General features: G+C 42.4%; 1 protein-coding gene across 1 annotated transcript in view; it reads right to left on the reverse strand.

Moving 5' to 3' along the window:
• tnr (tenascin R (restrictin, janusin)) overlaps positions 1-25,413 on the reverse strand; it is a 169,635-nt gene that overhangs the window by 122,567 nt on the left and 21,655 nt on the right. Inside the window, exon 3 of the mRNA XM_060918788.1 lies at positions 8,038-8,301. Within this exon, the coding sequence (XP_060774771.1) occupies positions 8,038-8,301 (264 nt within the window). The remainder of the gene's footprint in view (positions 1-8,037; positions 8,302-25,413) is intronic.

Consider the following 25,413-nt stretch of genomic DNA (forward strand, 5'->3'; position numbering starts at 1 on the left):
GTTGCTCAGTGGTCAAAAGTCCTCTTTTCAGATGAAAGGAAATTTTGCATTTCATTAGGAAATCAATGTCTTAGAGTCTGGAGGAAGAGTGGAGAGGCACAGAATCCAAGGTGTTTGAAGTCCAGTGTGAAGTTTCCACAGTCTGTAATGATTTGGGGTGCCATGTCATCTGCTGGTGTTGGTCCACTGTGTTTTATCAAGTCCAAAGTTAACACACCCATCTACCAGGAGATTTTAGAGCACTTCCTGCTTCCATCTGCTGACAAGCTTTATGGAGATGCTGATTTCCTTTTCCAGTAGGACTTAGCACCTGCCCACAGTGCCAAAACTATTTCCAAATGGTTTGCTGACAATGATATTACTGTGCTTGATTGGTCAGCCAACTTGCCTGACCTGAACCCCATAGAGAATTGATGGGGTATTGTCAAGAGGAAGATGAGAAACACTTGACCCAAAAATACAGATGAGCTAAAGGCTGCTATCAAAGCAACTTGGGCTTCAGTAACACCTCAAAAGGACCACAGACTAATCACCTCCATGCCACACTGCATTGATGCAGTAATTTGGGTAAAGGAGTCCCAATCATGCATTGAGTGTATGAATATACTTTTCAGAAGTTGGACATTTCTGTATTGTAAATCCTTTTTTTTTTTAATTGATCTTAGGAAACATTCTAATAATTTGAGATACTGGATTTCTGATTTTCATGAACTATAAGCCATAATCATCAAAATAAAAAAGGCTTGAAATATTTCACTTTATATGTAATGAATATAGAATATATGAAAGTTTACCTTTTTGAATTAAATTATGAGAAAATGAACTTTTTCACAATAATTCATTTTTTTAGATGCACTAGTATATTAAAATTTGTATGCAGTTCTCCACTTGTTGACTATGTGTTTCTTGTATGTTATATGGAAGACATTTTTGGTTCAGCAAATGTTCAACAAAATATCAATTTTATGAACAAGAAAACATAATACATTGTTATTTCATGTGAATCATTCTTCAGATGAAGACAAGGACCAAGTGAACATTTTTTTTTAATCCTAGTTCAGAATTTTAAAATACAATCATTTTAACTATCCAATTTCAAGTCTCATAAAATCAACTCCTCCATGTGCTGCATTTGTTGTATTTAAATATTACCACAACATTCCTGAGTACAGATGTTGGAAAAATCATAACAAAAACATGGTGATAAAAGACAAGACCTATTTACATGGCCCAGTCCCTTTCAAATTCAACTTATATGATTATCTGTCAATTATCTGGAATAGATCATGCAGCAGAGATTTATCCAGTAGGGGTTGTATGAGGCAAGGATTCCTCTTTAGTGTTCTGCCTGTTGACAGGTCTGGCTCTGATGTCCTTCAGAGTTTCTAGGGAACATTACAGTCATCGTTTCCCATTGCATTCTACTGGATTATTATAGAGGATTTCTCCTCTCAACCATTCACACACATTCACACCTATGGACAATTTATAGAGATCCATCCATCCATCCATAGCCGCTTATCCTGTACAAGGTCGCAGGCAAGCTGGAGGCTATCCCAGGTGAGAGGTGGGGTCAAGTCACCAGGTCATCGCAGGGCTAACACATAGAGGCAAACAATCATTCACACTCTCATTCACACCTATGGTCAATTTAGAGCCATCAATTAACCTAACCTGCATGTCTTTGGACTGTGGGGGAAACCCACACATACCCCTTTTCCACCAAATCAGTTCCAGGGCTGGTTCGGGGCCAGTGCTGGTGCTGGTTCACAACTCGTTCAACTTGCAAGCCAGCCGAGAACCAGTTTGCTTTTCCATAGCTCGCGGTGCTAAGGGAAGACACGTCATTACGTCACTGTATATGTCAGTTACGTCGTTGTATACGTCATTACGTCGCTGTATATGTCAGTTACGTCGCTACGTTTGCATAAACCTTGGCGCGAATATCGAAGCAAAAACAACACGGAAGAAGCAGCAGCAGCAACAATAATAATAATAATGGATGACTTCGCGTTTGTACAGCTGCTGCTTCTCGTTGCTTAAAAATGGCGATCTTTCACAGTCTTGTTATTGTTGTTAGTCTTAACAACTCCGCCCCCCCGCTGACGTAAGCGGTTCTTTCCTCTGGCCCAGCAGAGAGCTGGTACTAGCCTGGAACCGGTTTTTCTGGCTCCAGAGCCAGTTCTTTGTCAGTGGAAACAGAAAATCCGGTTCCAAACTAAGCACTGGCCCCGAACCAGCCCTGGAACTGCTTTGGTGGAAAAGGGGCAACAGACACAGGGAGAACATGCAAACTTCACACAGAAAGGCCCTTGTTGGCCACTGGGCTCGAACCCAGGACCTTCTTGCTATGAGGCGATAGTGCTAACCACTATACCACCGTGCCGCCCCAATTTATAGACAATTTACTTCCATCAAAGGTGCACTATGTTGGATTTAGGGGGCTCTATTAGCAGAAATTTAATACTGTATAATCACCTGTAACTTTGAATCATTATGTTTTCATATGCTTAGGGAGAGGGTCCTCTTCCACGGCAGCACCATATTGCTTAATCATGTTTCTATAGTAGCTCAGAACAGATAAACCAAACACTGACTTTAGACAGAGTGTTTCGCATTTTTTAGAAAAGTGGCAACCAGCACCCAAAGGAAAACAAAGAAGAAGAAAGGAAGGCCTTGTCCTGTCAATGCGAGACATTGTATAGAATATCCTGCTGTCTGATATTCTAATGGTACTTTCCATTTAGCATTTGTGGATGTGGAAATGATAACGGAAATAAGATGGTCAGGTTAGGAGTAACAATTTTCTGAGCAAAATTCTAATGAACCAACTGTAATTTGTAACTCATTATTGGATTAGTAAAGTATATTTATTTATTTATTTATTTATTTATTTAGAAGATTTTGGTTCTCTGAGACACTTTTTTGCATCATGCTTGTTACAAGTAATGTGCTCTGTAATCAGCCAAGGGAAATAGATGTACTCTGTAATAGGCCAAGGGAAGCAGACATGCTCTGTAGTCGGTCAAGGGAGTGGGGCTTTATGGACGAGTGGCCAGGAAAAAAGCCATTGCTTAAGAAAACACATTTGGAGTTTGCCCAACAGCATGTGGCAGACTCCCCAAACACATGGAAGAAGATTCCCTGGTCAAATGAGACTAAAACTGATCTTTTTGGCCATCATGGGAAATGCCATGTGTGGGACAAACCCAACATTCTGAGAACACCATTCCTACAATGACGCATGGTGGTGGCAGCATCATGCTGTGGGGGTATTTTTCATCTGCAGGGACAGGAAAGCTGTCAGGACTGAAAGAAAGATGGATGACACTAAATACAGGGCAGTGCTGGAGGAACACCTGTTTGAGTCAGCCAGAGGTTTGACACTGGGACAAAGGTTCACATTCCAGCAGGACAATGACCCTAAACATACTGCTAACGCTACACTGGAGTGGTTTAAAGGGAAACATTTAAATGTCTTGGAATGGCCTAGTCAAAGCCATTCCAACTCACACTCCTGATTTCTGGGGTTTTTTTTTTCATCTTGATTATTGTTTGTGTCACAATGAAACAATTTTCACCTTCAAAGTTGTAGGCATATTCAAATATTCAAAGATTTTTTAAACTGTCAATTCACAATATATCCAGGACAAATAGGAAAATCAAAATGCTGTTTCTCTCTCACCTTACTTGTAAAAACAGATAAAAATATTGATATTAAGAAAAAAAAAAAAAAAAAAAAAAAAAAAATATATATATATATATATATATATATATATATATATATATATATTTATAAATATAGATAATATAGGTAAAAATACACTCTAAAATCAAACAATGTACAAAATAGCAGTAGTGCAAATGCAGTACAATATCTGTAATGGAGAAGGTGCTAGAAGAGTAGCTTATGAGGTGTATATGAACAGTAGTGCAAATGAGCAATAGCAGCAGATACAGTAGTAATGCAAATGATTGTAGTGTGATGTGCAAACAGATGAGATAGAGTTTCTTGTGTGAATGAATGTGTTACAGACCAGGGGTAGGGGGTAGGTAGTGGACAGAGTTCAGCATCCTGACAGCCTGGTCGATAAAGCTAGTCAGTAATCTTGTGGAGTGGGCCCGGAGGCTCCGGTACCTTTTCCCTGAGGGCAGGAGGCTGAAGAGTGAGTGTGAAGGGTGGGAGGTGTCACCAGCGATGCTGATGGCTCTGCGGGTGAGATGGGAGTGATAGATGTCCGTAAGGGAGGGCTGAGGGGTACCAATGATCTTGCTGGCCGTGTTCACTATATGTTGCAGAGCTTTCCGGCAGAAGGCACTACAACCTCCGTACCACACATATTGTGTAAATCAAATGATGCTAACCCCCCAAAAATCCATTTTAACTCCAGCTTGCAATGCAACAAAACAGAACAAACACCAAGGGGGATGAATACTTTTGCAAGGCACTGTATGTCCCGAGAAGACCTCCAATTCATGGACAGTGTGTCACAGTCTGCAAGACTGGTAGAGGGGCATTACTAGCTTAACACTGAAGAACAAAATGCGTTGAATGCCCAACAACCATATAATAGCAGAGCAATGTGCCTTGAACTTTAAGAAAAAATGAAAAAAAGCTACAGTTCCTGAAGAAGGTCTAAGCTACCGTACAATGATGGAAAGGTTTTGTTCATTCCACACCATGGAGTGTACTTCAAAAAAAAAAAAAACACAGGATAGGTGTTGTATTTGACTGTGTCATTTTTTTATCAGGGAGCCACACTGAATGAGGAACATTTTCAGTGGCTGGACCTCACCAGTACCCTGACTGAGTCATCACAAGATTCTGCTAAGAACCTGTGGTTATTATGGCTGATGTAGAAGCCATGTTCCACCAGGTAAAGTTCCACCAGAAGACACTGACCTACTTCATCAGCAAAGCTCTGGTAGAGAAGAGGATGGTTGTGCACCTATTTGGTGCTACCTCATCAGTGAGCTGTGCTAGCTATGCCTTCAGATGATGTGCTGAAGACAACAGGGACCTGCTTGATGTTATAATAGTCAAACCAGTATTGCACAATGTCTACACTGATGACTGTCTTAATGCAGTCAGCTTTGAGGAAGAGGCAGAGTTGCTGTGCCACATTCTGAAAATTATCTGTCAAAGGTGAGTTTAATGAAGTGGAATAGCAACAGTCAAGTTGTGCTGGCAGCCATACCCAAGAAGGAAAGGGCAAAAGAAGTATAAGCCCTGGCCCTGGATCAAGATTCAGTCCCCTTAGATAGAGCATTGGGAGTACAATGGTGCATTTAGTCTGACCACTTCAAATTCAGGATTGTCATCCAAGACAAACCTCCCACCAGAAGAAACATCCTCTCCATGGTGAGTTCCATCTATGATCCTTTGGGAATCTTTGCGCTGGTGGTTCTACCAGCAAACAAGGTCTTGCAAGAGCTGTGCAGGCTAAAGTTCAGCTGGGATGACATAGTTCCAAATCATCTTGTTTAGCAGTGGTCTGACTGGATGAAGTATCTGCAGCTGATCAGTGACTTTTGGAGTTAACCTGTGTTTCAAGCCAGCACATTTTGGTGCCTACATTTACTCAGCTGCATCATTTCTGTGATGCTAGAGGAAGAGGGCTATGGCACAGTTATCTACTTAGTCCAATAGAACAGCAGCAATCACATATTGCTGCTTTGTCATGGGACAAATTAACAGTGGCAACTATCCTATGGAATTATGCATGGAACTTTGCATTCACTGGATCCTATGCAACTATCCTATGGACAGGATGTTGAGGAGAGAACTGTAGCTGCAGCTTGTGGGCTCAGTGTTTTGAATGTATAGTCTGGCTGTGCAAAAGTACATGAACAATGAGATGACAAGGTTCTACACATTTGTAGCCAATTGAGTAGCGAAAATTCTGAAAGTGTCTGCAATATCTCAATGGAGGCATGTCAACACACACTTTAAATCTGCTGATTATACATCAAGAGGACAGAAGGTGGACTTCTTTGTGTAGAACCATGCCTGGCTCTCTGGACCAGACTTTCTCACCAAGGTAGCTGACAGCTGACCAGAGAACTCTGAGAAGCAGCCACATATATGAACCCAACCCAGGTCTTCAAGATGGAATTCTTAGAGTTGGAGGAAGGCTCGGTTAAATAGCCATGCCAGAGGAATCCAAACACCCTGCTATCCTGGCTAAGAACCTTCAGGTGTCAGAGCTCATCCTTCAGGAGGTCGACAGAGGTCACAATGGGCACAACCATGTTCTATATAAGTTGAGTCTAAAGTACTGGATCCCCCATGCTAGTGTAACAATCAGAAGCATCCGGTGCAAGTGCCTTGTGTGCCAGCAACTGCACGGTTTTACTGGACAACAACAGGTGGCAGACCACAGAACACATATTATTGGATGAACCACCCTTCACTAGAACTGGAGTGGACTAATTTGTATTCCTTTTGAAGTCAAGTATGAAAGAGTTACTGTGAAGAGATATGGCATCATCTTCGCCTGCTTAGCCATTTGAGCTGTGCACTTACATTGTAGTAGTGGCATGTCATGAAATTTTGTGTAAAGTCCAAGACCCATCACCAAGGTCTGTCTTTGCCTAGAATCAGCATGAGGCAGTGGTATGTCAAGTATAGTGACCTCTGACATCAGAAGAAGGAAGACAAGACTCAAGGATGTTCTTAAGACTTTAATCATCATGTGGCTCTTTGTTTTATGTTGGTTGGTAACTGTTTCTAAGTCCAGAGAAAAATTAGGGGCTGGGTATATGTGAGGCAAAGAATAGTTTGCTGCCTTTCTTATTGTCTTCTCTTATGCTATTCCTAGAATATGCAAATTTTTGGTTATAATTTTTGGATCTTAGAATATTAAAAGTAAATTAATCATAAAGGATAAGTATGATTTTCATTAAATTTGACTTTAAGTTTAATATTTTATGTCTAGAATAGAATATTTCATTCATTTTTGGTAATTGTGTATTGTTACTTTAAGAGAGAGCATTACTCCCATTAAGCTGTTGAACTGGGAAATCATTTGGAGGCTAGACAAGTCAGACAAGTAATATGGTTTTCATACCATGACCAATCAGCATAAATAAATAAATTAATTAATAAAGTGACTTTGAGCTACTTGTGATACATATGGAATAAAAGTTGTTTGTGTTTTTTCCAGCTTTATAATGAATGAGTGGATTATTGTAAAACAACATCATTTGGACATGTGTAGGCCATGACTATCAGCGAGGTCACATTTTCTGCAGTAACAGGGGTTATTATTTCTAGGCAAAAAGCCTAGCAGACTCTTGACACACAATATGATAATTTGCTGTGATGTGGGGGAGGCAGTAGAATTCTGGATAGTGGCAGTTCTGGTTTAGTTGCACAAGGTTGACAGGCAGTGAATGCATGCAAAGGATCCTGGAGAATTATGCCAACTTGCTTACCAGTAAGTGGCATGAATCGAAATTGTATCCAACTGACAAAGGAGGACAGTTTTTCATTTGCAGGGAAAAACAGCAGTGTGAATGTGTATCCTCAACAAATACATTGTAGGATATTTCATCTTGCCTTGTCAAACTTGCACGTGATAGAGTTGACAGAGTTGATACCCTTGAGACTTTCATTTACCCATATTATTATGATCAAATCCATATGCTAATTATGGATCCCTATATCATCTACACTACACCTATTTCTGATCAGCTGGTGGAAAGTTTGTCTTACAGCATTACCCTATATGGTAGTTTGCTTTGCATAAATCATATATGTCAATAATGTCAACAAACTTACACATTTTACAAGGAAACTGCCTCAACACTGCAGGCCAAAAATATAGCACAGCAATATCCCAATGGATCATTTGCAGATTATATGATGTTCAGCTTTGCAAAGTCAAACTGTTTCAGACATATCTGACTGAGATCAATTCTAACCCCTCTTTACAATATCATTTGATGAAATGAGACATAATTTGAAATAATAATAATAATAATAATAATATAATAATAATAATAATAATAATAATAATAATAATAATAACTCACAGGTTGAGACCACAGTGGTGACTGGCACACTGATGACATCATCAATGACAGTGTACACATTGATCTTATACTCCAGACCTGGCTCCAGCTTACTGATGGTGGTTCTGGTCACATTCCCTTGAACTCTCAGTTCCAGCTGTACTCCACCAGGGCTTGTTGGAACATAAGTGATCAAGTAGTCTGTTACAACAGATGACCCCTCCCAATCTATGTCAATAGTACGCTCCATCACTCCACGCACTTGCAAATTCGTAGGTGGTGCCACTGTAAGGATAGAAGGATGGGTCCAAAGTGTGAATAAGGGTATTTAACTGTGTTCATACATATGGAATGAGAAGGACTAAAACATATTTAAAAAGAAGCTTTGAAAATTGAAACAAAAAAAAAATTGACAAACATCTTGACAGACATCCTGGGTCTTGGAGTTAGTACATGGTGTAGGTACAAATGGAAATCTGCCAGTCTACATTACTTGAAAGGTAGATGCAGTTTTATTAATTATATCTGACCTTCATTCTAGTATTTGCTGTTTTCCTAACGAAATGTTAGTTGCATATATAAATGGCCATGTCAAAATGAAACTTGCCAGCCAAGTCACATAGTAACATACAGTACGATGGAGTATTTCCAGTAACTACCACCGTCATATGGCCATCATTCAATGAGCTGGTAAGAATAATAAGAAAGAAGAACCAGAGGGAGCTCCTTTTTTTCTTAATCCTTAGATATTAATTACCATGTGAGGTTATAACACAATGGGCAAACTTTGCTGCATTAGTAGTCAGCACATGTAAATTCATGTACAGTCTGTCAGATGAACCCCTAATATTTGCACACTCTCTGCATACTTTGCAGCTATAGTGAAGCATTTGACCATGACCAACCTTCAGCAATGGACAGCAGTCCCCTAGAGGACAGTAATTTTGCTCATAAAAAACAAAAACCCCCACAAACGTAATGATGTGTTACATCAAATAGTAGCAGGCTATTTTCCTTGGCAGTTGTGGGTTTTTTTCCAAGTTCACTGTCAGTTCTGTTCCATTTTTATGTAGTCCTAAACCATTTTAATGTAAGCTTGCATTTTCAAATATCATAATGGGACCAGTAAATAAGATTAATTCAAATTGATATTGATTTCTTATTGCCAATGATATATAGTGACACTTTGAGCACTCTTTCAGACACTATAGACTGTTATATTTGTGTGTGTGCATGTGTGTGTGTGTGTGTGTGTGTGTGTGTGTGTGTGTGTGTGTGAGAGAGAGAGAGAGAGAGAGAGAGAGAGAAAGAGAGAGAGGTAAGTAATAGACCCCATTACACGTAAGCTGAAACAGGTTATAAGAAACATCACTATGACCAAAACTAAAATTGCCTTTATTATTTCTAATATGAATCACAGCCGTCATACCCCAAAATATCTATTAACATACTATGACCTTCTAACCAACTACACCCATCCCTCACTTCTCAACCTTATTTCTCTTAAGGGCATACAATGCCCATGTGCTAGGGGCTCTTGCAGTCAGAAGTGTTTCCTGGCCTGCCAAGTAACAGTCCTCAGTTAGTGATTCAGCCCCAGGGGCTAGACCTACAGACAAAGATGATCTGGCTGTTGGTGCCTTAAGGCCAAACTATACTTCTATGGATGTGGTCCATGCATAATGTCGTCTTCTTCTTCTTCTTCTTCCAGCTGTTCCCATTAGGGGTCACCACATCTCCTGTTCTTCATATCTTTTTCTGTAGCACCAAACATTCTCATGTCCTCCTTTATTACATCCATAAATCTCATCTTTGGGCTTCCTCTTTTCCTTCTACCTGGCAACTCCATCTCCAGCATTCTTTTCCCAATATACACTGGATCTCCCTTCTGTACGAGTCCAAACTATCTCAATCTCACCTCTCTCACTTTGTCTCCAAACCATCCTACATGTGCTGTCCCGCTAATATTCTAATTTCTAATCCTGTTCAACTTTGTCACTCCCAGTGAAAATCTCAGCATCTTCAGCTCTACTACCTCCAGTTCAGCCTCCTGTCTTTTTGTCAGTGTCACTGTCTCCAACCCATACAACATAGTTGGTCTTACTACTGTCTTGTACACTTTCCCTTTCACTCTTGCTTTTCACTCTTGCACCTTTCACTCTTGCACCTTTTGTCACAAATCATTCCTGACACTCTCCTCCATCCATTCCAACCTGCTTGCACTCTCTTCTTCACTTCTCTTCTGCACTCACCATTACTTTGTACAGTTGAACCCAGATATTTGAACTCATCTTCTTTGACCACCTCTGTTTCTTGTAGCTGTACCATTCCCTCATTCATGCACATGTACTCCATCTTGCTCTTACTGACTTTCATTCCCCTTCTCTCTAGTGCATACCTCCAAGTCTCTAAGTGGTCCACGCATGATGCAAATTCCATCATCAGCACAGTCCACACAGAATGTCCATCCATCCATCCATCCATCCATCCATCCATCCATCCATCCATCCATCCATTATCTGTAGCCGCTTATCCTGTTCTACAGGGTTGCAGGCAAGCTGGAGCCTATCCCAGCTGACTATGGGCGAGAGGCAGGGTACACCCTGGACAAGTCGCCAGGTCATCGCAGGGCTGAATGTCCATATTTGATTGATTGTTTTTTTTTTATTCAGATATACAGGAAATGTTATTTCCCCCAAAACATCTTAAACACAAGGAAAAATAAAAGTTCTCCAAGATGCAAAGTAGATGTGAATAATCTTCTGAAAGAGTTATTTTTAGTGCAGACTTGCACAGCTGAACACAGCTCACAGAGTAGTCTTGCTCAAGATAATTTTAATTAGCAGTGTGGCTTTTGGCCATATGCTGCAGTGGCTGTGATGGAGCCACCTCCATTTTTTTTATTCTGGCCAACAGCCGCATCATCAAGCTCAAACAGTAGGTGTGTGTGTGTGTGTGTGTGTGTGTGTGTGTGTGTGTGTGTGTGTGTGTGTGTGTGTGTGTGTGTGTAAAAATGCACTTCTCATGAGACTGAGCTTTGTTTAGAGGTATTATGCAGCCCCTGGAGATAAACTAAAGGCAAATACTACTGACAAAAAGGTCCTTCAGTTACTTTTCTAAATGTACCTCACAGATGGGAAATTCCTTCTGCTTATGTTGTACCCTTGAACTCTTGAAGAATACTGAGACACCTACATAATGGAAATCTCTGTCTACATTCCTGTAAATAATGTTTTTGTTTCTGTGACAAAGAATATGCCAATTATTTTTGCAAAAATGTGATTTGAAGACCTGTAGAAACCACAGTTTTAAAGGTAGGGGACTGATAATTTATATACAGCTTCACATATACACTCACCGGCCACTTTAATGGGAACTTGTTCTTGATTCTAAGGTTCCTGTTCTTGGCTGGCAGGAGTGGAACCCAGTGTGGTCTTCTGCTGTCACATGGTTCGACGCTTTTCTACTCACCACGGTTGTAAAGAGTTGCAATGAGTTGCTATGAGTTGCTATGTCCTTCCTAGCAGCTTGAACCAATCTGTGCTGAGTTTCCCAAAAGCATCGTAGCACAAAGATCATTGTTAAATGGTAGAGCGAGCAGCACAATTAACACTCTCTCTCTTCGAGTTACGATGCTCTTAGTGTTAAGAGGCTTTTGGGAAACCCACCACTAGTCATTTTCCTCTGATCTCTCTTATCTACAAGCCATTTCCACTCACAGACCTGTCGCTCACTCAGTGTTTTTCATACCATTCTGTATTAACTCTAGAGACTGTTGTGTGTGAAAACCCCAAGAGATCAGCAGTTTCTGTAATACTCGGACCAGTCCATCTGGCACCAACACCCACGCCACAGTGAAAGTCACAGAGATCACAATTTTTCCCATTCTGATATTTGAAGTAAACATTAACTGAAACTCTTGATTTGTATCTGCATGAATTTATACATTGTGCTGCTGTCAAGGGATTGGCTGATTAGATAACTGCGTAAAACAGCAGGGGTATGGGTGTACCTAATAAAGTGGATGGTGAGTGTACAAGGTGCAATATATTATCTTGCTACCAGAGATAGCACGGTTGTTGCTGTTGTTGTTATTAATATTATTACTATGGTGGGGCAAAAAAGTATTTAGTCAGCCACCAATTGTGCAAGTTCTCCCACTTAAAAAGATGAGAAAGGCCTGTAATTTTCATCATAGGTACACTTCAACTATGAGAGACAGAATGGGGGGAATAATCCAGGAAATCACATTGTAGGATTTTTAATGAATTAATTGGTAAATTCCTCAGTAAAATAAGTATTTGGTCACCTACAAACAAGCAAGATTTCTGGCTCTCACAGACCTGTAACTTCTTCTTTAAGAGGCTCCTCTGTCCTCCACTCATTACCTGTATTAATGGCACCTGTTTGAACTCATAATCAGTATAAAAGACACCTGTCCACAACCTCAAACAGTCACACTCCCAAACTCCACTATGGCCAAGACCAAAGAGCTGTCAAAGGACACCAGAAACAAAATTGTAGACCTGCACCAGGCTGGGAAGACTGAATCTGCAATAGGTAAGCAGCTTGGTGTGAAGAAATCAACTGTGGGAGCAATTATTAGAAAATGGAAGACATACAAGACCACTGATAATCTCCCTCGATCTGGGGCTCCACGCAAGATCTCACCCCGTGGGGTCAAAATGATCACAAGAACGGTGAGCAAAAATCCCAGAACCACATGGGGGGACCTAGTGAATGACCTGCAGAGAGCTGGGACCAAAGTAACAAAGGCTACCATCAGTAACACACTATGCCGCCAGGGACTCAAATCCTGCAGTGCCAGACGTGTCCCCCTGCTTAAGCCAGTACATGTCCAGGCCCGTCTGAAGTTTGCTAGAGAGCATTTGGAAGATCCAGAAAAGGATTGGGAGAATGTCATATAGTCAGATGAAACCAAAATAGAACTTTTTGGTAAAAAAACTTGTCGTGTTTGGAGAAGAAAGAATGCTGAGTTGCATCCAAAGAACACCATACCTACTATGAAGCATGGGGGTGGAAACATCATGCTTTGGGGCTGTTTTTCTGCAAAGGGACCAGGACGACTGATCCGTGTAAAGGAAAGAATGAATGGGGCCATGTATCGTGAGATTTTGAGTGAAAACCTCCTTCTATCAGCAAGGGCATTGAAGATGAAACGTGGCTGGGTCTTTCAGCATGACAATGATCCCAAACACACCGCCCGGGCAACGAAGGAGTGGCTTCGTAAGAAGCATTTCAAGGTCCTGGAGTGGCATAGCCAGTCTCCAGATCTCAACCCCATAGAAAATCTTTGGAGGGAGTTGAAAGTCCGTGTTGCCCAGCGACAGCCCCAAAACATCACTGCTCTAGAGGAGATCTGCATGGAGGAATGGGCCAAAATACCAGCAACAGTGTGTGAAAACCTTGTGAAGACTTACAGAAAACGTTTGACCTCTGTCATTGCCAACAAAGGGTATATAACAAAGTATTGAGATGAACTTTTGTTTTTGACCAAATACTTATTTTCCACCATAATTTGCAAATAAATTCTTTAAAAATCAGACAGTGTGATTTTCTGGATTTTTTTTTCTCATTTTGTCTCTCATAGTTGAGGTATACCTATGACGAAAATGACAGGCCTCTCTCATCTTTTTAAGTGGGAGAACTTGCACAGTTGGTGACTGACTAAATACTTTTTTGCCCCCCTGTAAATTCAAGTGCCCAATATTCTATCGTAAACCTGAGCTACACTACTGAAAGTCCACTTTCACAGAGTCATAGTACCAGATATTTACCCTCAAAAATTTGAAGGATCAAGCTCAAGTAGTTTTCCTGATATTGCAGTTTTAAAATGGCTCCTCAATACATGAAGGAAAAAGGCCCCTACTGTCATCCCCTATTTGTTTGTTTGTTTAGAGAAAACTAATGACAGTAGAGACCTAAAATTTTGTACTTTTTCAGGTGGTTTATAGATATATTTGATGAATTGAGATGCAATGACCCAAAATGTTTTCTGATCATGGGTACTGCAAGCCAGCCTCCTTTGTCCTCATTCCTATGACAAAAAATACAAAATCATCTTACGGCTTTAACATAGCATGCACCAGACACAGTGTACATGACTGTATTTACATGAAAGTTTATTTATTTATTTATTTTGTTAGTACTTCAGCATTCCCTACATGTAGATCAATATTTCAGTAGGGTTTGACAGTAAGGCTTTATCAGTAATTTATTTTATCCCTGCATCATTCCTTTTTACTCTATTTATTCTACATCATTTCAGAGTAACTGGATGGCTTGGGGCCAGAGAATGATCACAGGTTTTGGCATTGGGCTGGAACACAGATTAAATCTATACACTACTCTACAGTACTGTCATTTGACTTGAAAATCTCTGGTGTAGAGTCCAATCTTTTTTTTTTTCAACAAAAATTTGTACAAGGAGTAAATAAATAGCCACACATCCTGCTATTTTATTTAATTTTATCGGAAATGTCATTTGCACTTAAATGTATAGTAATACACTCTTAGAAGGAATGTGTAGAAAAATTACATAAGGTATGTGCAGCACTTTACATATTTTGTCTCAATATTAAATAAAATTGTTTGAAAAAAATCATTATTTATTTATTTAAATTTTTTACACATAGTTATGTGTAGTTTTAAAATTAACACAACCTGTGAATTTGTTCACAGCATTCAACAAAATATGTGTAGACTGACCTGTTCTACACATGCTCAGTGTCAGGTTTTTTTAATGTATTTTGTTTTCAATTTATTGTATACTGTTGTACATAAAATATCATATTTTATATTATAATCACTTTACTATGTGAATCATTAAAATATAATAAAGCAATCCACAGGTCAGTGAACACCTCTGAACAACCTTTCCGTTTCTCATCGACAAGGTACGCAACACTACCAAGGCCAAACATTTAGAAGCTAGTCAATATACTGCAACTCTGCTATAATAAACCCTTTTACTACAAACACATATAATGAACTAAGGTCATGTCCCATGCCTTTAATGACAATGAGTCGTAGTCTTAAAAAAAAATCACTGTCACGTCCACGCACATTGGTGCTCGGAGCATGCAGCATGCTTGGGCACAGTGCCATTAGGACTAAATACTAAGCACCTGTTCCAGATTAGACCACGATCACAGCGTGCACTTATAAGGACTCTCTAAACACAGAGACTTGGCGAAGTATATGCGCTGTACCTAGTGTCTCATGTTACCAAGCCTTGTATCTATGTATTAGCTTTCTGGTTTTGATTTTGTTTTGTGTGTTTGGACTCTGTCTTTCATCTTTGCCTCCACCATTCTATTTGTGCCTCGCTTGACCATGCCTGTTTCACAACCCTGCCTTTGTCTTACATTTTCGAACTGTTTGCCTGCCTGTTTGTAAATAAACACTCTTTAGGCAATTACATCTGTCATTCGCCTGCTTACATGACACACTGAGCCATGCACTCCTCTTCCCACCAGAGACAAACAATAAGTAATCAAGTCTGCAGTCAAGTTAATGACACATGTTTACGCCATAAAACAAAGGCTTAACTAGCCTTGCTTAGGTATCGATAACGGTAATCAAAGGATTAATAAAAGGGAATGACTGGTGATACTGCTAAATTCAAAGCATACTGGCGGTGTTTTTATACCTCTGCCTAGCCTCGCAGTATGACATAAATGACATCATCAGTGATTTGCAACACATTAATGAACTGAATGGTGAAGATTTAGAAAACATAAGTCAGTGGGTGGATATTGACAACGGTACACCGGTAACCTCAGTCATTTCCATAACAGACAAAGAAATCATCACCTCTATTTGTGATCCTTTAACTCAGTCAATGAACTGTGATAGTGACTTGGAAAGAGAAATTCCTGATAAAGAGATTGTGCCTAAAATTTCATATATAATGTGAGTGTTTGGTGTGACAAGTGGGTCTATTTCAGTATTACAAACTTTTCTGTATAAAGAACTATGTGGACGTCCCCCAAAGAGTTTGTTATTGCGGGTTGCAGTGTACTTACTTGCTACTCACAGTATAATACCCTGGCCCTTTGCAGATAAGACTGAAGACCCCTGCTTAGAACCCTCTGGATATTGGTGGAATGATAATAACTCAGGTGAGGGATTACGGGGGGGATTTTAAATAATGGAGTTACTCAAATAGTGCTACATTAACATGAGCACTCTGTATCTTCAGCTTGAATAACGTTAGCTTGCTACTTGTTTCTAACAACTATATTCAATGTGCTTTTGAAAAAGGTAAAGGTTGGTTTATGTTGTAGTTACAGTAGTAGGTAATTGGTTTTGGTTAGCAAGTGTGTGTGTTTCATGTGTGGTGTCACCAGGTAATGCTAATGTCTACTGATTTTGGTTACAGTGTGTGATAAGAAGCATCGTGGGAGTTGTACAATGTCGAAATTGCCATTGTGACAGTCAGAAGATTCTCACTGGTGACAGCTAGAGCAAAATTATTGAGGTAAGTTGTACTTTAAATTATTTCTTAACATATATTTACATGCAAAAATGACATCTTCTGCTGCTGTTATTTTTAATACTGGTTTAGTTTGATTTCTAACAGAACTGTTAGACCCTGTATTTTACTCTTCATTAACTTTAGACATTTAGACACATTTGCTAACTTTAATATCAAAATGGCACAGGTGGGGAGATTTTTTTAAAAGTATTGTTGCTCAGTTTGCAAGATGAAAATTTGATGGAAAATAATTTGTAGTTAGTATTATTAAAGAGACTGGCTAGAACTATAAATTCTACTAATTATTCAGCATCATGGGTGGGAATATTTTTTTTCTTCTGGTTAACTGTCTAACTTTGCTGTATAGCTAACTAAGATAAACCTCATATATCCATGGCTAGCTTAATCCAATTATTTCACATAATGGCAATCCTTTTAATACAAATACATTTAAGAAAATATAGTTCACATCTGTAAGAATGTTGGTGTATGAATGTGTAGCTGCAGCCTCATGATAACTGTGTACATTAAGTGTACAGATTTTACGTTGAGGGCTGGGGAAGTGGGGGAGGAAATGAGCTGTAATTATCAGCTAATGCTTTATGTAAAATATTGGAAAGAAAAGTGTCAGCTGCTTTATCTATCTAAATGTTAACATTTTATGAATTTATTATGCAGCAAATGTACCAATCTGAAAACGATCCTTGGCCAATGATTCCTGGGTCTTTGGATGATGAGATCTACATCATACCAAGATACAAAGTTTGAAATAAGTGAAATGTAGGTGTGGTTATGTGTCATGTTGCCTAATGAAATTGGAAAAATAACTGTTTTGTCTGATGTCATACATTTCCTCTATTAAAAATGAAATTATATGAAATTCTCTTCCATGAATTTGTATTGTTATATTCTGCTGTTTGTTTTCTGGGAATATTATTGTTAATGCTTCATGATAAATGTATGGAAGTCAGAAATAGTGTATTATTGTCATTAAATAAATCTGTGTCAAATAACACTTTTTATATAGGGTTTTAAGCAGTTTTTAACACAATGTGTGTAGCCTATAACACACATAATGTGTTAATATTACACCCTGACACATCATCTTGTTAACCTTCCTGATATACAGTATTCACTGTGTTAAAATTATTAACTCAGAGCATGTGTCAAAATTAACACCACAAGCATTGTTCCAAAATTCACCCTTTGATGTGTAAGAATTTAACACACTTTGTGTCAGTTTTAACACATCCTTTCTAAGAGTGTATAGTATTTATTTTCTTTTTTACTTACAACAAGTAAAAAAGATCAAAATTCCAAAAACTGGGAAGACATTTTAAATGAAGCTCTTTTTTTCTTTTGCAATTCCTCATAATTAACCTCTCATTTTACAGAAATACTGTCACTTGTCTGAACCCATAATGTCTCTTCAATGCTGCTCCCAAAGTACCTGAGAAGATCATTAGAGTTGACCTGACTTTTTCTGTATTATCCTGCCTCTCTCTTGTGATTTTCCCCTCAACTGAAATGAAATGAGCAATTTTGCCTCAACCAGGTCTTCAAGAAAATGAGAATTGAATGACATTGAACTGATGGAGTGATTTGCCCATTTTCTCTGTTCATCTTGCTCTCCTTTCTCAAAAGGTGCCAGTTATTTTCAGCAATGATGCCTGTTTTCTCGCTCTTTTTTGTTTCTCGGTACAACTGTAAAAAACAAGTGAGCACTATTCAGAAACTGTCCAGGCCTGACTAATGTGAAGAGCAGTCTGAAGTGAATGTGACTTTTGACAAATGAATGATGTTAAACTCAGAGACATCACCAATTTTATAGCTTCTCTGTGTGTGTGTGTGTGTGTGTGTGTGTGTGTGGTTACCGCTTCAGATCGATTAAATGCAGTGGCGGCTGGTAGTCTTTCAAACAGGGGAGGCTGGTCGGTTACGATATTTCCAGATTTTAAAAGAAAAAACATCAATTTTGCCCATACTCTTGCCTCTGATCTGGCTGATTGTTGGCAGGGTCACAAACTGTGAAATAACAGGTTCTTTTGGCCCATTAGCCTACTATCCAATATACATGATGGTGGTGTTGGGGGGGGGTATATTTTAACATTTTATATTTTAAAATTGTGGCATGTTGTTTAAAAATTGATCATTATTGAAAGCAGCTCTTTGTCAGGAACCTCAGCAGTAGAGCTGGGTGCCACACATTTCATTCAATGACACTTTCCCTATATTTTACTTATTTTGACTGAGAAATGTTTTATTGACAATTTTGATAACCCTTCACTTTTAATCCAGGTCTGTAGTGTGAAATGTTCTCGGCTGTGTTTTTGTTTAAAAACGTTTTCCAAATTGTAGCTGTGTTTAATTCATATCCAGAAAAATATATATCCCAATATAATATACTCAGCATAAACATTTTAAATAGATTCTATATTTTTGGTCCATCCATGACATATTACTAAAGTAGCCTATTTACTGTTGTTGATGTGGGTCACTTGCTGTTAGCCAATTCATTTTCTCGTACCAGGAGAGCTGAAAGGAACGAGTATTATTCCCTACCTTTTTCACCAAGTCAGTTTGAGGTGTTGGTCTCTTTAATTTTAATTTTTTCCTCGAAAGGAAGACTGGCAAATGGCTTCACCAAAATTAAATCAGCAATGCTCGGCATCCGTGCGCAGCTTTCTTGCTAGCTGACTAGCCCCCTCAAGTTCAAGTTCAGTCACTCAAATAAACAAAATTTCTGGAACTAAGATAGCAAACTTGACAACACTATATTTACACTTTATTTACAGTGAAAATATATACAAACTAAAAAAGCTGGTAGAAACCGTATGTAATGAATGAAACCAAAATGTAAGCTGATCTCTTACAATACACCACAGCACTTGCGAATCCGCATGGGACTGAACTGAGATTCACCGCTGCCTGTCTATAGTTGAAACGAGCTGTCAATCAAAGAAAATATCCGGCCGCTTTCACCAATCACCAGTCTCCTCGCGGAAACTGCCATGTCCCTCCCATGTGAGGCTCGGAGTCCGTAGGCGGGCGTTTTCGCAGTATTTGTCCAATAACCGTCTTGCATTTTGAGATTGAAAAGCGCATCGCTCCCAAATGCCGTTGAAGTCCACTGAGGGTGGGAGTCCGTGGGAGTCCGTAGGTGGGCATTTTCGCAGTATTTGTCCAATAACCGTCTTGCATTTTGAGATTGAAAAGCACATAGCTCCCAAATGCCATTGAAGTGCACTGAGGCTGCACTGCATTGCGCTGTCACGAGGGGGAGAAACTCACACGCACATTAAAGTTATAAGGGCATTTTTAGAGGAGGCTGAGCCTCCCTCGTTGTCTTAGAGCAATCGCCCGTGATTAAATGCATGTGTGCGCGTGCGTGCATGTGCGGAGGGTTCAGCAGGGGGTTTAATTGCTATTGCTTGGTGTGCAGCTGCTCTTTTACTTCAGGTAGACTTGTGCATGGATTTCGAATGGTTTTGGAGAATCAGTTCCTAATTCAGACAAGATTTAAGCACTTTAGAAGTAATTTCTAAAGAAGAACTAAAGTCCTAGTTAAAAATCTAGACTCACCCTGAAAATGATGCACTTATCTCCCAAATGAAAATCTGTAAGATCTCATTGTGGCAGCGGGGGCGTGGTCAAGCGTCGGTCTGTGACCAGAGGGCAGAGTCAGGGAAGGTAAGTGGCAGAATCACTACACCTGATGTCAATTAACCTGTGTTTGTTTGTCTTCCCAGCGACCACACCCGATATAAGGAGAGAGAGAGCAGAGGAAGAGAGCTCTCTTCCCAACCAGACGGCTGATGTGTGTGTGCACATGTGTCTGAGTATCTGGGAGAGTGAAAAATGCTGAAAATTGTTAATAAAGAGTTTTTGGAAACTCAGTTCTGGCCTGCCGTACTTCTGTGCTCCACTCACCTGTGCAAAGTTCTAAGGTGGTGCCGAAACCCGGGATCGGAGCACAGAGGAGAACAGCCCCATGCAGTCCTCCCCCTTCGTAGACCTGATCCACGCTCTCGCCACAGCCCAACAGAGCCAGCACCAGGCGCTGCTCGCCCTCCGAAAGGAGCAAGAACAATGGTTCGAGGCCCTAGTGCTGGCGCAACAGGAAGCTCATCAGGCGTTCCGGCACCTCCTCGCGTCGGCGGGGTCCACCACTTCCACCGCCGCGGGCCCACCCCACCCCACCTCACCCTAATGAAGATGGGTCCACATGACGACCCCGAGGCCTTCCTCACACTATTTGAACAAGCAGCAGAGGCCTCGGGCTGGCTGGTGGAACAACGCGCGGCGCGCCTCCTTCCCCTGCTAACGGGTGAGGCACAGCTGGCCGCGCTACAGCGCCCCGCTGACAGCCGGCTGGTCTACGCGGACCTGTGCCGGGCCGTCCTCCAGCGTTTGGGACGCACGCCCGAACAACAATGCCAGCGCTTTTGTGCTCTATGCCTAGAGGAGGTCAGCCGGCCGTTCGCGTTTGGCCAGCAACTCCGGGACGCCTGCCGGCGGTGGCTGAGGGCTGACAACCATGACGCCGAGGTAATCATCAATCTGGTAGCACTGGAGCAGTTCATCGTCCGGCTTACCGAAGGAACAGCGGAGTGGGTCCAGTGCCATCGCCCGGCATCGCTGGATCAGGCCATCGAGTTGGCAGAGGATCATTTGGCGGCTTTTCCCATGGCAGGACAGCAGATCTCCTCTTCTCCTCTCTCTTCTCTCTCCCCCTCCCCTTCTGTGTCTTGTCCTCGCCCTGTTCCCCCACCGCAGAGGCGGGGGCCGGCTCCACCCCAGCCGGCCCGCCACACCTGTGGTGCCCTCCCATTTCCCGCTTCCGTGTCTGTCTCTCCCCCCCTTCAGGTGAGTGAGCTCCAGAGCGCCGGTGCAGAGAGAAAGCCTGGGCCGGTTTGCTGGCACTGTGGGGAGCCGGGGCACCTCCAGCATCAGTGCTCGGTAATGGAGGTGGGCACGGTGGTCCAGATCCCCGATGCGCCAGGAACCGCCCTTGATCGGGCCGGAGCATATCGCATACCGGTGAGTGTCCAAGGGGATATGTATCAGGCTTTGGTGGACTCTGGCTGTAATCAGACCTCAATCCACCAAAGCCTGGTGCAAGGCGAGGCATTGGAGGAGCACAATTGGTGAAGGTGTTGTGTGTGCACGGGGATGTTCACAACTACCCTTTAATGTCGGTCCAAATTCTATTTTGAGGGGAGAAATCTAGTGTAAAGGCAACGGTTAATCCTCGCCTTACCCACTCAATAATTTTGGGGACTGATTGGCCGGGATTTCGGGAATTAATGACTCATTTAGTAAAGAGTGGGTCCTGCTGTAGTTCAGCAGGGGGAGGACCCGGAGAGGCATTGGCGGGAGCAGCTGTCACAGAGCTGTCTACATCATCTTCACATCAGAGTGAGGAGCAGCAGGCTCCTCCTCCCTCTCTCGGGGAATCCCTTGCAGATTTCCCGTTAGAGCAGTCGCGAGACGAGACTCTGCGGCATGCGTTTGACCAAGTGAGAGTAATTGATGGTCAAACGCTCCAGCCAAATGCCACCTCGTCCTTCCCCTATTTCTCCATTATGAGAGAGAGATTATACCGAGTGACGCAGGACACTCAGACTAAGGAGACGGTCTCACGACTTTTGATCCCAAAGAGCCACCGGGAATTGGTATTCCAGGCGGCTCACTTTAATCCCATGGCTGGACACTTGGGGCAGGATAAGACACTAGCCCGAATAATGGCCCGGTTCTATTGGCCAGGGATTCGTGGTGATGTCCGGAGGTGGTGTACGGCATGCCACGAATGCCAGTTAGTAAATCCAGCAGACATTCCAAAAGCGCCTTTGCGCCCTCTACCATTAATCGAGACCCCGTTCAAAAGAATTGGGCTGGATCTCATCAGGCCATTAGATCGGTCAACACGAGGGTATCGCTTTATTTTAGTCCTGGTGGACTATGCAACACGATACCCAGAAGCAGTGCCTCTTCGCAATATCTCAGCATGCAGTATTGCGGAAGCACTCTTCCACATCATCTCCCGAGTTGGAATCCCCAAAGAGACTCTGACTGATCAAGGCACTTTGTTTATGTCATGCACACTGCGCGAACTGTATGGGTTATTGGGAATTAAGTCGATCCACACCAGCGTTTAATCACCAACAAACGGACGGTTTTGTCGAACGGTTCAAACATACCCTCAAGAATATAATTAAAAAATTCGTAAGCGAGGATGCACGCAATTGGGATAAATGACTCGAACCCCTGTTATTTGCAGTGCGAGAGGTCCCACAAGCCTCCACGGGGTTCTCCCCATTCGAATTATTATATGGGCGTAAGCCGCACAGCATCCTAGATGTACTGCGGGAAAATTGGGAGGAGGGACCTTCACAGAGCAAAAACGAAATTCAATACGTTATTGACCTGCGCGCAAAAGTCCACACACACACCTAACCCAGGAGAATTTGTGGCAGGCTCAAGAATGGCAAATCCGCCTGTACAACAGGGGTATGCACCTTAGGGAGTTCGCACCGGGAGATAAAGTACTCGTACTGTTGCCCATGTCGAGCTCCAAATTGATCGCCAAGTGGCAAGGACCCTTTGAGGTCACACAGCGAGTTGGGGACATTGACTATGAGGTGAGGCAAATGGACAGGGGTGGGGCACTACAGATTTACCACCTCAATCTGCTTAAACTCTGGAACGAGGAGGTCCCCATGGCATTGGTGTCGGTGGCTCCGGAGAAGGCGGAGCTGGGGCCGGAGGTTCAAAAAGGAACGTTGACATCGCTTACCTCTCCGGTCCCCTGTGGAGACCACCTCTCCCTGACCCAACTCACGGAGGTTGCCCAGTTGCAGACCGCATTTTCGGACGTGTTCTCGCCCCTGCCCAGCCGCACCCACCTCATAGAACACCACATTGAGACACCCCCGGGGGTGGTAGTGCGCAGCCGCCCTTACAGGCTACCCGAACACAAGAAAAAGGTGGTTCAGGAAGAACTCGAGGCCATGCTCGAAATGGGCATCGTCGAGGAGTCCCACAGTGACTGGAGCAGCCCAGTGGTCTTGGTTCCCAAGGCCGACGGGTCGGTCCGGTTCTGTGTGGACTATAAAAAAGTCAATGCAGTGTCTAAATTCGACACGTACCCAATGCCTCGCATTGATGAGTTGCTGGATCAACTAGGCACGGCTCGCTTTTATTCAACACTGGATTTGACAAAGGGTTATTGGCAGATCCCCTTGACTCCATTATCCCGAGAAAAAACGTCCTTTTCCACACCGTTTGGCTTACACCAATTTGTCACACTTCCTTTTGGGCTGTTTGGGGCGCCTGCTATGTTCCAGCGGCTCATGGACAGGGTCCTCTGCCCCCACGCTACCTACGCGGCCGCATACTTGGACGCCATAATAATCTATAGTAATGACTGGCTGTGGCATCTGCAGCACCTGAGGGCCATCCTTGGGTCATGGCCAACCCAAAGAAGTGTGCGATTGGGCGGGTGGAAGTACGGTATCTGGGCTTCCACTTGGGCAATGGGCAGGTGCGTCCCCAAATTAATAAGACAGCAGCGATTGCGGCCTGCCCAAGGCCCAAGACCAAAAAGGGGGTGAAACAGTTCCTGGGGCTGGCTGGCTACTATCGTAGGTTTATACCTAATTATTTGGACGTCACCAGCTCGCTGATTGATCTCACTAAAAAGGGGGCACCAGATCCGGTCCAGTGGATGGAGCAATGCCAGCGGGCTTTCTCTGAGGTGAAGGCTGCACTGTGTGGGGGGCCACTGTTACACTCCCCTGACTTTTCTCTCCCTTTTATGTTGCAGACAGACGCGTCGGACAGGGGGCTGGGGGCTGTTTTGTCCCAGGAGGTGGAGGGGGAGGATCGCCCCATGCTGTATATCAGCAGGAAGCTGTCAGTGCATGAGGGGCACTACAGCACAATCGAGAAGGAGCGCCTAGCCATCAAGTGGGTGGTCCTCGCCCTCCGCTACTACCTGCTGGGACGCCCTTTCACCCTCTGTTCGGACCAGACGCCCCTCCAGTGGCTCCACCACATGAAGGATGCCAACGCGTGGATCACCTGTTGGTATCTGGCACTCCAGCCCTTTAACTTCAAGGTGATTCACAGGCTGGGGGCGCAGATGGTTGTGGCGGACTTCCTGTCCCGTCAAGGGGGGAGGTCGGCTGCAGGCTGGATGGCTGCCCGGCCTGAGTCGGGCGGTCAGGGTATGTGGCAGCGGGGGCATGGTCAAGCGTCGGTCTGTGACCGGAGGGCGGAGTCAGGGAAGGTAAGTGGCAGAATCACTACACCTGATGTCAATTAACCTGTGTTTGTTTGTCTTCCCAGAGACCACACCCAATATAAGGAGAGAGAGAGCAGAGGAAGAGAGCTCTCTCCCCAACCAGATGTCTGATGTATGTGTGCGCATGTGTCTGAGTGTCTGGGAGAGTGAAAAACACTGAAAATTGTTAATAAAGAGTTTTTGGAAACTCAGTTCTGGCCTGCCGTACTTCTGTGCTTCACCCACCCGTGCAAAGTTCTACACTGATTTATACATTTGACAGCATGCATCTGGGAGCATGTCAAGGCATCATGCATGGATGCTGGTATAAAAAAAAAAAAAACACTTTTTATGGAGCACTATTGCATGAACAACAGTAACATTTACAGGAAAATACACACCAAGAAACAGAAATAGAATTTCAGAAGCCAAAAAAATTATTTTGTAAAATGCTGGGGGGGACCAAATCTTGTGTGATTAATTAGACACCTGTTCTCACTGAAAGCATTTCTGAAACCTTTTGACTCAGCAGTATCAAGCAGGCCATACATGAAAACCTTTCAATTTAACTAATATTTAAATCCACATTTCTTTAGATTTAGATTTTCTTTTA

The sequence above is a fragment of the Neoarius graeffei genome, chromosome 1, assembly GCF_027579695.1.
Source record: "Neoarius graeffei isolate fNeoGra1 chromosome 1, fNeoGra1.pri, whole genome shotgun sequence".
Classification (NCBI taxonomy): domain Eukaryota; kingdom Metazoa; phylum Chordata; class Actinopteri; order Siluriformes; family Ariidae; genus Neoarius; species Neoarius graeffei.